This window comes from Enhydra lutris, unplaced genomic scaffold, assembly GCF_002288905.1.
Source record: "Enhydra lutris kenyoni isolate GAN:26980312 unplaced genomic scaffold, ASM228890v2 scaffoldscaffold13, whole genome shotgun sequence".
NCBI lineage: Eukaryota > Metazoa > Chordata > Mammalia > Carnivora > Mustelidae > Enhydra > Enhydra lutris.
The window spans coordinates 4,874,610-4,888,740 of NW_019154097.1; the positions used below are offsets into that span (position 1 = coordinate 4,874,610).

Consider the following 14,131-nt stretch of genomic DNA (forward strand, 5'->3'; position numbering starts at 1 on the left):
AGGGAAGCAGGCTCCCTGCTGAGCAGAGAGCCCGATGCGGGACTCGATCCCAGGACCCTGAGATCATGACCTGAGCCGAAGGCAGCGGCTTAACCCACTGAGCCACCCAGGCGCCCTACATTTGTATGTTTAGGGTAAATGCCCAGTAGTGCAATTGCTGGGTTGTAGGGTAGCCCAATTTTCAACTTTTTGAGGAACCTCCATACTGTATGCCAGAGGGGCTGCACGAGCTTGCATTCCTACCAACAGTGTAGGAGGGTTCCCCTTTAGGTATTTTAAAAGGAGATTTAAAAGGATATTTGAAAAAATATCCTTTGTAGTTCTTGGGCTTTTGATTATTTCATTCAATTTTTTCTCTATCTCAGCATAAGAATATGCCCTATCCTCACTGTAGGAAGGATCTTCCCTTTATTCCCCTGTCCCCCCCTTTTTAAAAAACATTTTATTTATTTATTTGAGAAAGAGAGTGAGAGACAGCACAAGCAGAGAGAGGGACAGAGGGAGAAGCAGACTCCCGGCTGAGCAGGACTCCATCTGTGGGACTCCATCTGAGGACCCTGGGACCACGACCGGAGCCCAAGGCAGATGGTTAACCGTCTGAGCCACACAGGCAACTCATGCACCCCCCCTTTTTTTTTTAAATAAACTCACCACACTCTTGAGGTAGGACTCGCATTCTAGATCTTCCAAAGTCATAACCATTTTTAAGGCTTAGTAACATGCTTGCCACTCAACTCTGGATGAGAGAGGATGAGGAACAGAGAACATGGTGTTGGCCACTCGTCAATCCCAAACCTTTGGTGGTGTTGCTGGAGCTCTGCCTGTTGGTGAGTGAAGACTATCTGGCTCTAGAAATGAGCATTAATACCAGGTTTCCACTTCTGAGAGGGGATCAAGATGGATGATCAAGTGATCAAGATGGATGAGCTTTGCCGTTTCCAGGTGGAACTTCACTTTCCATATCCCGCTTGGATATGCATGTACTCACTTAATTTTTTGAGATGTTAGAGAAAATGGGGTCTGAGGATCCAGAACCTTGTTCTGCCATAGATAGTCCACTGCTAGGTCACCAAGGGGGATTTGTGCACAGGGGTCAGGCCAGGCAAAGGAGAATTTCATTACTAGCTGGGTATTGGCCTCAAACCCCTTTGTGAACTCTAGAGTCCTGGTATGCTGTGCTGGATTATATGGGAGATTCTTTGTGCCTGACTCAGTGACCTCCACTTCCCTGGGCTTCCTGATTCCTGCTTGGCTTTTTTTTTTTTTTTTTTTAAGATTTTTATTTATTTATTTGACAGAGATCACAAGTAGGCAGAGAGGCAGGCAGAGAGAGAGAGAGAGAGGAGGAAGCAGGCTCCCTGCTGAGCAGAGAGCCTGATGTGGGGCTCGATCCCAGGACCTTGGGATCATGACCTGCACCAAAGGCAGAGGCTTTAACCCACTGAGCCACCCAGGCGCCCGCCCCCCTGCTTGGCTTTCTAAGGGGTGTTGGGACAACTCTTCCCAAGACTGAAATCCCAGCCTTGTCCTTCCGTACCAACCTCTGAGAAGGAGAGCCCCTTAGAGAAGCCATTTCTGTATAGATTCAGAGATCTTTCACCCTATGTCTACCCGTAAAGAAATCTCCACTTTGCAGTACTAAGATTCAAGTCCTAGGACTTGACCTATATATGAACACTTCTAGAAAATTTTAGAAATCTACTTCCTAGAAACTTTCTTTTACTCATTTTACTTTTTTCTTCCTTCTTGGCTTCCATGAAGCTATATTCTTCTAATTCTTATTTTTCTTTTTCCTTTCTGCCTTTTCCCACTCCTAGCGATAGGCCTGGTATGGGTAAGACTTTACCTGAATCCATTTGAAAGATTTGTCTTTCACTTTTAAGTCTTTACACTAACTATAATTGATTTTGTGTGGTATGAGAGAGCCAGTGTTCTTTTTTCCCATGTGGCTAGCCAATCTCCAAATCTGCATTTCCATTTGCTGGTACCCCTAAAAGCAGTTTCAGTTCAGTACATATAGACCTTCCCGCCCCCCGGGATCTTTGCACCTAAATTGCCTCTTTTTGGCATACTTTTCCTCTCCTTTTTGGGCTCACAACCCTGTTGAGGCCTACTGACCAAAGACCACTAAACACATCTGGAGTAAAAAAATTAGGAAGCTTACCTGATTTTTGATAAAACAAACAAACAAAAAACATTAGGTTTTTCTTAGCTTGCTGCAGCAAGAGAAACCATACTCCCTAGGAACCGAAAAGGGGGTTATAGGATTTTAGCTGTGCTGGTGATTTTAAGAAAGGATTAGGAAAGCAAGGACCAGCTTTAGAATGGATATTGTCAAAGAGCTGTGGCATTTCAGTAGGTGGGTATCTTATGGAAACAGGAGGTGGGAGGACAACATCTTATGGAAGCAGGAGGTGGGAGAAAACGGCAGTCAGTCTAAGAAGGGATCATTATTTTTTTTTTTCCCTTTAAAGATATTTATTTATTTATTTATTTATTTATCTATTTGACAGATCACAGGTAGGCAGAGAGGCAGGCAGAGAGCGAGAAGGGGGAAGCAGGCTCCCTGCTGAGCAGAGAGCACAATGCAGGGCTTGACCCCAGGACCCCGGGATCATGACCTGAGCTAAAGGCAGAGGCTTTAACCCACTGAGCCACCCAGGCGCCCCAGGGGATCATTATTTTAACAGCACCTCCAATGTGATTACCTGTGGGCTGATTTTCTTTTTCTCACTTTTTATCCTTTGAATTGGATCTTGGCTTAAATATTACCTTCTCAGCAATCCGTTCTGACCATTATTGCTTATATCTTTCCCAGTATTTATGACAACCTTTGATTATTTATTATCTATTTGCTTTTTGTCTTCTCTGCTGGAATGCAAGATTCATGAGGGCAGGGACCACATTTCTTCATTATAGAGTTAGTGTAAAACACAGGTCTGACACATCGTAGGTGCTCAGTAAGCACATCTATATGATAAATGAAAAAAGAAAATTCAGGGTTGACAGTTTGATTACACTATCACTTCTGCCTGATATGCTGCAAATCTCTGGTTAACGTCAACTAACAGCATATCCTCCACCAATGAGACAAAACTGGTATGAGTGTGACCTTATGTATTGATGTACACAACAGGGCCCTACTAATCCCCATGATTTTTTGTAATTCTACTTAATTTTATTTTATTATTTAAAAAAATTTTTTTTTAAAGATTTTATTTATTTATTTGACAGATAGAGATGACAAGTAGGCAGAGAGGCAGGCAGAGAGAGAGGAGGAAGCAGGCTCCCCGCTGAGCAGAGACCCGATGCGGGACTCTATCCCAGGACTCCGAGATCATGACCTGAGCTGAAGGCAGAGACTTTAACCCACTGAGCTACCCAGGTGCCCCTGTAATTCTACTTAATTTTAAGCAGGTGGAGCCTGCTTCCCCCTCTCTCTCTGCCTGCCTTTCTGCCTACTTGTGATCTGTCTCTCTGTGTCAAATAAATAAGATAAAATAAAAAAACCTCAAAGATGAAATCAAGCTCTACCTAAGACTTTTTACAGTTAATTTATATATATATATATTTTGATATATACTTAAGAGTATAGTTGACCTTGAACAACATTGTTTTAAATGTGCGAGTCCACTTACACATGGATTTTTATTTAATTTATTTATTTGACAGAGAGACATGGTGAGAGAGGGAACACAAGCAGGGGGAGTGTGAGAGCAAGAAGCAGACTTCCTAATGAGCGGGGAGACTGACTCGGGGGGCCCATCCCAGGACTCTGGGATCATGATCTGAGCTGAAGTCAGATGCCCAATGACTGAACCACCCAGGCGCCCCTGTATTCTTTTTTTTTTTTTTAAGATTGTATTGTTTATTTATCAGAGAGAGAGAGCACAAACAGGGAGAGTGGGAGGCAGAGGGAGAAGTGGGCTCCCCACTGAGCAAGCAGCTCGATGGGGGACTCAATCCTAGGACCCTGGGATCATGACCTGAGCCAAAACTGAGAGTCAGGCACTTAATCAGCTGAGCCATTGAGGCATCCCTACATGGATTTTTTTTTTTTTTTAAATAAATATGATGCAGGACTATAAATGTATTTTCCTTATAATTTTCTTTTTTTAAAAAAGATTTATTTATTGGGGCACCTGGGTGGCTCAGATGTTAAGCATCTGCCTTTGACTCAGGTCATGATCCCAGGGTCCTGGGATTGAGCCCCACATCAGGCTCCCTGCTCAGCAGGAGGCCTGTTTCTCCCTCTCCCACTCCCCCTGCTTGTGTTCCCTCTCTTGCTATGTCTCCCTATGTCAACTAAATAAATAAAATCTTAAAAAAAAAAGATTTATTTATTTATTAGAGAGAGAGAAGGCCCACACAAGCTGGGAAGGTGGAGGGAGAGGGAGAATCCTCAAGCAGACTCCCTGCTGAGCATAGAGCCTGATGTGGGGCGTGATCCCAGGACCCTGACTGAGATCATGACCTGAGCTGAAATCAAGAGTCAGATACTTTACTGACTGAGCCACCTAGGCACCTCTCTTCCTTATGATTTTCTTTTTTTTTTTTCTTAAAGATTTTATTTATTTATTTGACAGACAGAGATCTCAAGCAGGCAGAGAGGCAGGCAGAGAGAGAGAGAGGAAGGGAAGCAGGCTCCCTGCTGAGCAGAGAGCCCAACGTGGGGCTTGATCCTAGGACCCTGAGATCATGACCTGAGCCGAAGGCAGAGGCTTTAACCCACTGAGCTACCCAGACACCCCTCATGATTTTCTTTTCTTTTTTTTTTTTTAAGATTTTATTTATTTATTTGACAGTCAGAGATCACAAGTAGGCAGAGAGCCAGGCAGAGAGAGAGAGGAGAAAGCAGGCTCCCTGCTGAGCAGAGAGCCCGATGTGGGGCTCAATCCCAGGACTCTGGGATCATGACCTGAGCTAAAGGCAGAGGCTTTTTTTTTTTTTTTTTAATTTTTTTTATTTATTTGACAGACAGATCACAAGCAGGCAGAGAGGCAGGCAGAGAGAGAGGAAGGAAAGCAGGCTCCCTGCAGGACCCTGGGATCATGACCTGAGCCGAAAGCAGAGGCTTTAACCCACTGAGCCACCCAGGCGCCGCCCCCCTCATGATTTTCTTAATAACATTTTCTTTTCTCTATCTTACTTGATTGTAAGAATTTAGTGTATAATCTATATGAAATACAAAAGATGTGTTAGTTTACTGTGTTATTAATAAGGCTTCCTGTCAACAGTAGGCTACAGTAGTCAAGTTTTGGGCGAGTCAAAAGTTGTATGTGAATTTTTGACTGTGCAGGGGAATCTGTGTATTTTTCAAGGATCAACTATATATGTAATACATGTAAATTGTGGAGCATAGTAATAAAATATGTATATCATTATATGTTTCTTAAAATTGTATATAATTGGAATCTTAATTTGCATTTCCCCTGTGACTAATAAAACTGAACATTTTTTCATATTTTTATTGGTCATTTGTGTTTCTTTATGAAATGCCTTTTTATTTCATTTGCTTCTTTTTTCTTTTGGGTTGTCTTTTTCTATATTGTATATAGTATATTCTGGATAAAAATCCATTGTTTAGAAGTGTTAGAAATATTTGCTCACATTTATGGTTTTCTTTCTTTCTTTTTTTTTTTTTTTTAAGATTTTTATTTATTTATTTGACAGAGATCACAAGTAGGCAGAGAGGGAGGCACAGAGAGAGAGAGAGAGAAGCAGGCTCCCCGCTGAGCAGAGAGCCCGATGCGGGGCTCGATCCCAGGACCCTGGGATCATGACCTGAGCTGAAGGCAGAGGCTTAACCCACTGAGCCACCCAGGCGCCCCTGGTTTTCTTTCTTTTCTTTTTTCTTTTTTTTTTTTTAATTTTTTTAAAGCTTTTTTTTTTTTTTTTAAAGATTTTATTTATTTATTTGACAGAGAGAGAGATCACAAGTAGACGGAGAGGCAGGCAGAGAGAGAGAGAGAGAGAGAGGGAAGCAGGCTCCCTGCTGAGCAGAGAGCCTGACGCGGAACTCGATCCCAGGACCCTGAGATCATGACCTGAGCCGAAGGCAGAGGCTTAACCCACCAAGCCACCCAGGCGCCTCAAGGTTTTCTTTTTTTAAGGTTATCTTTAGACATGCAAAAGTTCTGAATTTTAATGTTTAATGTATTATTTGTTTATGATTAGTACTTCCTGTATCTATTTAAAAGATTTTCTTTTGTCCTGAAATCACACGATATTCTTTAAAAAATTTTAAAAGTTTATCTTTCATATATAAATCTTTCCTTGATCTGAAGTTGATTTTTATATATGGTATGAGATAGGAATCCAGTTTTGTTTTGTTTTTTTTGTTTTTGTTTTTTTAAAAGATTTTATTTATTTATTTGCCAGAGAGAGAGCACAAACAGAGGAAATGACAGGCAGAGGGAGAGAAAGAAGCGGGCTCCCGTTGAGCAGAGAGCCCGATGTGGGACTCGATCCCAGGACCCTGGGACCATGACCTGAGCTGAAAGCAGAGGCTTAATCCTCTGAGCCATCTAGGTGCCCTTGTTTTGTTTTTTTTAAACCATATGGCTATTCAGTTTTTCTGGTATAATTTATTTGCCTATGACGTATTTATATGTGCCCTTACAATGGAGGAGATAATCTCATAGTAGTTCCTGTTTTGATCATGTATTATTTCTGTCTTACAGGTTCTTTTTGTAATTTTGTATACACCTCCAGGAGGACTATGAAAGATTATGATGAACTTCTCAAATACTATGAATTATATGAAACTATTGGGACAGGTAATTGTTTTGTTTTTTTCTTTTCCTTTGGAGGCAGAGGACAGATCAACTATTTTTTTTTTCTTAATTTTGTTTTAAAGATTTTATTTATTTATTTGACAGAGATCACAGGTAGGCAGAGAGGCAGGCAGAGAGAGAGGGCTCCCTGCTGAGCAGAGAGCCTGACGCAGGGCTCAATCCCACCACCCTGGGGTCATGACCTGAGCTGAAGGCAGAGGCTTTAACCCATTGAGCCACCCAGGTGCCCCTAGATCAACTATTTGGGAATATAGTACATTTGGGCAGTCATGAGCTTTTCAGTTTAATTTTAAAATTAAAGAATTTAAAAATTCTTCAACGTACTTTAGAAAGAAAAAGTAGAGCAAGAGAGAGGAGAGTAGTGGGAGAAGCCTTGTAGGTCCTCTTATTTAGAAGAGAAGTCACTGGAGAGTTTTGAGCTGAGGAGTGATCTATCTGACTTTATTTTCTTTTTCTTTCTTTTTTGTTAAAGATTTTATTTATTTATTTGACAGAAATCACAAATAGGCAGAGAGGCAGGCAGAGAGAGGGTGGAAGCAGCCTCTCTGTTGCGCAGAGAGCCCTATGCAGGGCTCAATCCCAGGACCCTGAGATCGTGACCTGAGCCAAAGGCAGAGGCTTAACCCACTGAGCCACCCAGGCGCCCCTGACTTTTATTTTTAAGGGTCACTCTGGCTGCTTGGTTGTGAAAAGCTTGGGCTGGGAAAGGCCGGGCAGAAGCAGAGAGATGTTAGGAGTTTATTGCAATAATTCAGGTGAGTGATGCTGGAGATGATGATGACTTGAATGAGGGTGAGAGCAGTGAAGGCAGTGAAAGGGTGGGATTCTGTATGTGTGTGTCTGTGTAGTTTAATTTATTGAGAAACAATGCAATAAAATATAAGTACACTAGTCTTGTTGGAGTTTTATGTACATATCCACCTATGTGTTCCCTGTTCAGATCAAGACACAGTTTCCAGTCAGTACCTGCCTCTTCTCCCCCAAGGTGTTTTGAAGGCAGAGCCAATGGGATTTGTTGATGGGCTGGATATTGAGTATATTGGCCCCCGGGTTTTTGGAAAATGTTGAGTTTTCATTTACTGAAATGGGGAAGACCATGAGAGGAACCACCAGGAGCTTCTTTTTAGAAGTTACATATTTGCAATTTCTTTCTTTCTTTCTTTCTTTTCTTTTTTTTTTTTTAAGATTTTATTATTTATTTGAGAGAGAGAATGTACAAGTGGGGGGAGGGGCTGAGAGAGAGGGAGAAAGAAGCAAGGCTCCCCGCTGAGCAGGGAGCCCATTGTGTGACTCAATCCTAGGACCCTGGGATCATGACCTGAGCAGATGCTTAACCGACTGAGCCACCCAGGTGCCCTGAGTTGGCAATTTCTTTTAGATACTGATGTGTAGACATTTATCCAGCTTTTGATCCAATTTTGAAACATAATATCCTGCTTTTTTTTTTAAATATCCTACTTTTGATCCCATTATAAAACTGAGAGGATGTTTCCTATTGTCTTTTGTCTCAGCAACTTTATATTGTCCTTTATTGTTAATTATAACAATATTATTAGTGTTATAGTATAGTGGATTATTAGTGTTAATTATAAAGCAAATTTAATTGCAGTGTTAATTATAAAGCACATTTTTAAACAGCAAATTCTGTTTCCTGTTTTCTTCAACCTAAAGTTAAAGACACTATCATGGTAAAAAAAAATCTTCAGCTAGGCATTGGATGACAAGAGGTTAGGATCATGGCTGGCATTTTGGAAGCTACAGAAAGAAAAAGCCACAAACTTCCAGGAAAAAAATGAATTGACAGAGCCTTTTAAAAGCATATGGAGGGGTGCCTGGCTGGCTCAGTTGGAGTGTACAACTCTTGATCTTGGGGTTGTGAGTTTGAGCCCCTCACTGGGTATAGAGATTACTTAAAAATAAAATCTTAAAAAAAAAATTAAATAAAAGCATGTGGAAAGGTATTTGTGCCTGCATCTTCAAGTTGCTCTGATGATGATTTTAGGTTACTCTGGCTTATCTTTTCATAATACGTTTTCCTCTACTTAGGTGGCTTTGCAAAGGTCAAACTTGCCTGCCATATCCTCACTGGAGAAATGGTAGCTATAAAAATCATGGATAAAAATGCACTAGGGGTAAGTTTAAAATTATTTTAAAAATATGTATAGATCAGTTTTGTAAATTAAAATCTGAATTTGCTCAAATGTTCTGGTTACTACTTTTGTCTTTCTATAACTTTTTTTTTTTTTTTTAGATTTTTTTTTTATTTGTTTGACAGATAGATTTCACAAGTAGGCAGAGAGAGAGGGGGAAGCAGGCTCCCCACTGAGCAGAGAGCTTGATGTGGGGCTCCATCCCAGAACCCTGGGATCATGACCCGAGCTGAAGGCAGAGGCTTTAACCCACTGAACCACCCAGGCACCCCTATAAGTTTTCTTTTTTTGACTTGTTTTTTAAATTGCCAGTTATATATAAATCTCTGGTTTTAAAAAGTAATCTGGGGGAAGGGCAATTTAATTTTAATGCTGGGCTGTGTTACACATCTGAAGTCTGGAGCATCCATTCTCTTGCAGTCTTACATGTGTTTCTGGGTATTAACATCTCCCCATGACACTCTAACTAAATGTGGATCTCTTCTTGCTGTTGGTAGATCTTAGTCCTAGAATTTTATTCAAAGTGACCTTAGAAGTTATCTCATGAAATCATTTTGTAATCAGCCTCTTTCTCTTCTACATGGATGCTTCCAGGATTGAGCTGCTCATTACCTCCTAAAGCAGCCCATTTGATCAATATGTGGTCTTGGTTTTAATGTACCTAAAGTTTTTTGTTTTTATATAAAGGAAAGACGTTTCTCTTTTGATGGTCTTTTTGGGCCTGTTATACCCTTTCTAGTGTTTGAAGTTACCCTGAATGGTCTTTTGTTTCTAATTCTTTTACCATCCCTCATAGGGTTTTATTTCTTTGTTTTTCTTTGTTCTGGTCTCCTTCTGTTGGGAATTCACTAGTCCTGTAGTATGGATCTGTGGCCATTTCTTTTTTTGAAGATGAATTAGAAAACATTAAAAAATCATTTTTTTCTCTAACCAAAAATCTGAGTGTTAAAAACATTTTTTCTTGTGGATTAAGTTAGTGTTATAATTATTAGCAATGTATAACAGAGTAAAAGAGCATATTTTATAAATGTTGATAATTATCAAACATAAAATATAACAATTTACTGAAAATACAATTTAAAATTAGATACATTGAACTTCTTTTGGTCTCCCTTATTGTTGGAATGATACAGAATTTAACATCAATTATTACTTTATTTATTTTTCATGTTTTTTAATTTTAAGACTATGTGCTGATTAGCATACGTAAATAAGTCAGAGGAAATGTGAGGAGTTTTATTAGAGCAGTGCCAGTCAATTCTTTGAATTCCTTCCAAAATAAATGCCAAAATCATACTGTGACCTAATCAGAACCTATTTTTAATAAATCTATCAACTAACAATTCAGGTTCTCCTTCAATATTTTTGTTTTTCATTGTTCAGTATTGTATTTATTAAACTAATAAAAAGACATTAAGAACTATTTTTCTTGGGGTGCCTGGGTGGCTCAGTCATTAAGCGACCACCTTCTACTCAGGTCATGATCCCAGGGGCCTGGGATCGAGTCTCGTGTCGGGTTCCCTGCTCAGTGGGAGGTCTGCATCCCTCTCCTGCTTTCCCTGCTTGTGTTCCCTCTCTTGCTTTCTCTCTGTCAAATAAATAAATAAAATCTTTAAAAAGCAAATAACCATTTTTCTTGAGCATTTAAGGTATTGATTACAAATCTGATTAATTTAATTCCCTTAAGCAATTTAAACTTCAGTTATAACATCAGTATACCTTATTCATGTGAACACTACAAATGCTTTAATAGAAACAGAATGTCAACTGCTTGTTACAAAATGTGTTACCACACTGATAACTCAAAATTTATTCTAAAGCATCAATATAGGGGCGCCCTGAGTGGCTCAGTTCTTAAGCATCTATCTTCGGTCAGGTCGTGATCCCAGGGTCTTGGGATCAAACCCCACGGCAGGCTCCTTGCTCAGTGGGAAGTCTGCTTCTCCCTCTCCCACTCCCCCTGCTTGTGTGTTCTCTCTCTCGCGATCTCTCTCTCTGTCAAATAAAAAAATAAAATCTTAAAAAAAATAAGGCATCAATATAATGATGTGAATTCATTATTTCTAAACTTGTTTTTGTATTTTTTGTTCTCATGCTTGTTTTAATTACTTCCTAGGACTTTAATAATGTTTTTGTTGCCCTAGGGTTTTAGTCATCAGACTTTCACTCCTCCCAAAAAAGAAAAAAGGGGGACGCCTGGGTGGCTCAGTTGGTTAAGCAGCTGCCTTCGGCTCAGGTCATGATCCCAGCGTCCTGGGATCGAGTCCCGCATCGGGCTCCTTGCTCGGCAGGGAGCCTGCTTCTCCCTCTGCCTCTGCCTGCCACTCTGTCTGCCTGTGCTTGCTCTCTCTCTCTGACAAATAAATAAACAAAATCTTTAAAAAAAAAAAAAAAAAAAGGATTGTCATTTTGAAGGTTTTTTTTTTTTTTTTTTTTTTTTTTAAGATTTGACAGACAGAGATCACAAGTAGGCAGAGAGGCAGGCAGAGAGAGAGGAGGAAGCAGGCTCTCCGCAGAGAGCCCGATTTGGGGCTTGATCCCAGGACCCTGGGATAATGACCTGAGCCCAAGGCAGAGGCTTAACCCACTGAGCCACCCAGGCGCCTTGGATTGTCATTTTGAAATAAAGTTACAGTTGATCCTGGTCAAGACCTGTATGGTCCCACATAATTGGATGTTTAGCCACTGGACATTAAATTGAGCCTCTTTTTACAATAAAGTTTTACTTGATATTTCGTAGATATCTAGATTTCTATCTTTAATATGGAGTTGGCAATTTTTTCAGCTTGGCTCTTCCTCTTTCCAACTAACTTTTTGTTTTGAAAAATTTTAAGCCCATAGAAAAGGTGACAATTGAGATAGTGAAGACCTGTGTGTCTTTCACCTACATCACCAGTTTTTAGCTCAACAGGCTTCTTAAGGAACACTGCTAAGACTGAAAATGGTAGCACAGGCAGATCTCTGTTATTTTCCTTGTTTGGAATGCTAACCTTCTAAGGGAGACTGAGATTGTTTTTATTTTTCTGGACGTTGTACTATTGACCCACATCAAACTAGTCTTTCATAAAACCCTCAATGCTTTGTGTGTGTGTGTTTGTGTGTGTGTATACATATAAACAATTTTTGTTATATTTTTCTGTGCTTTTGAACAGTTTGTTTTGATGCTGTTGGTTGCTTTTGACTCAGTATTAAAGCTGTTGATTTTTTTTTTTTTTTAATATTAAAACTGTTGATATTAATGCTTGGTGTACTTCCCAAGTAGTTTTATTGCTCATGTAATGTTTTGTCTCAGAATGATTTGCCCCGGGTCAAAACGGAGATTGAGGCCTTGAAGAACCTGAGACATCAGCATATATGTCAACTCTACCATGTGTTAGAGACAGCCAACAAAATATTCATGGTTCTTGAGGTTAGTAGTGTGACCTAGAGACCTAAAGGTATTTGATCACTGTCTTAGTCTGTTTGGGCTGCTATAACAGATAGCACAGTCTCTGGGTAGTATGTTTCTCAGAGTTCTGGAGGCTGGCAATTCCAAGATCAAGGCTCTGGCATGATCAGGTGATGGCCCTCTTCCTGATTCTAGGCTGGTGCCTTCTTACTATGTCCTTAACAGTAGAGGGGCCACGGGATCTCTCTGGAATCTCATTTATAAGAGAATTAATTCCATTCATTAGGGCTCCACTCTCATGTCCTAATCACTTCCCAAAAGCTCATCTCTTAGAACCATCATCTTTTGGGGGTTAGGATTTTGACATACCAATTTTGGAGGGAAATCAAATATTTAGACCATTTTCATTCACTTTATCCATAGTTAAGGGAAAAGTGTGTTTCACCTAACAGATTAAAATAATTGTTAAGCAGCTTACCTGTTTGAGTTCTGCCTGTAACTATTTATTTATTTATTGTTTAAATATTTTAAAAATTTATTTATTTGAGAGAGAGTGAGCGAGAGAGAGCACAAGCAGGGTGAAGGGCAGAGGGAGAAGCAGGCTCCCTGCCAAGCAGAGAGCCTGATGTGGGACTCTATCCCAGGACTCTGGGATCATGACCTGAGCCAAAGGCAGACGCTTAACCGACTGAGCCACCCAGATGCCTTGTCTATAACAATTTAGATTAAGTAAACATATATAATAAGTTGGAGATTCATTGTAAGTTCACAGTTTCTAATACACTCCTGATGGGGTTAGGATTAATGAACAGAACATGTTAGAATTTGTTTCTCGAGGGAAGGATCAATTTCAGTTTTATATGGCATATTAGTCTAGGGCTGCCATAGGAAGCTACCACAAAGTTGGTGGTTTAAAATGACAGAAATTTATTGCCTCATAGTTCTAGAAGCTGGAAGTCTGAAATCAAGGTGTGGGTAAGGTCGGTTTCTTCTGGACAATCTGTTCTGTGCTTTTTACCTAGTTTCTGATGGTTACTGACAATCTCTGGCATTCTTCCTTAGCTTGTACCACTCCAATCTCTGCCTCTGTCTCTAAATGGCATTTTCTTATCTGTGTGTCTGTGTCTTTGTCCAGATTTCCCTCTACATGTAACAACACAGTCATTGGATTAGGGTTCACCCTGATCTAGTAGGACTTCACTGGGACTTGATTACATCTACAAAACTAAGTAAAGTTATGTTTATTGGTACCAGATGTTAGGACTTGCACGTATCTTTTTGGGGGACATAGTTCAACTCACAGCCTATAGGGGGGTTTCAATATATGTGTCATATGAATCAGACTCAAGTTTTAACTGCCCTTTTGGGCCTGAAATGTCAAGTCTTTAGAACTTCCATCATTCATCTCTTGTTTCATTTTCTTTAATCTCAGCCAAATAATTTGTAACTGCATATCATTTTCATAGATAAGCTCTATTTCAAAAGCACATTTTTTTTGTTTTGTTTTAAAGATTTTATTTATTCATTTGGACACAGAGAGATCACAATAGGCAGAGAGGCAGGCAGAGAGAGAGGGGGAAGCAGGCTCTCCACCGAGCAGAGAGCCCGATGCAGGACTCGATCCCAGGACCCCGAGATCATGCCCTGAGCCATAGGCAAAGGCTTTTTTTTTTTTTTTTTAAGATTTTATTTATTTATTTGACAGACAAAGATCACAAGTAGGCAGAGAGGCAGGCAGAGATAGAGGAGGAAGCAGGCTCCCTGCTGAGCAGAGAGTCTGATGTGGGGCTCGATCC

General features: G+C 40.2%; 1 protein-coding gene across 9 annotated transcripts in view; it reads left to right on the forward strand.

Annotated features, from left to right (window-relative positions):
* The first annotated feature begins 6,699 nt into the window (after positions 1 to 6,699).
* Positions 6,700 to 14,131, forward strand: part of LOC111145797 (maternal embryonic leucine zipper kinase) — an 86,599-nt gene continuing 79,167 nt past the window's right edge. For 5 of the 9 annotated variants that reach the window (XM_022501017.1, XM_022501016.1, XM_022501020.1 and 2 more), the window contains exons 1-3: positions 6,700 to 6,779; positions 8,844 to 8,929; positions 12,240 to 12,356. In XM_022501017.1, coding sequence (XP_022356725.1) covers positions 6,722 to 6,779; positions 8,844 to 8,929; positions 12,240 to 12,356 — 261 coding nt within the window. In that variant the 5' untranslated portion in view covers positions 6,700 to 6,721. The remainder of the gene's footprint in view (positions 6,780 to 8,843; positions 8,930 to 12,239; positions 12,357 to 14,131) is intronic. The other 4 variants (XM_022501019.1, XM_022501018.1, XM_022501024.1 and 1 more) reach the window with 2 other exon arrangements.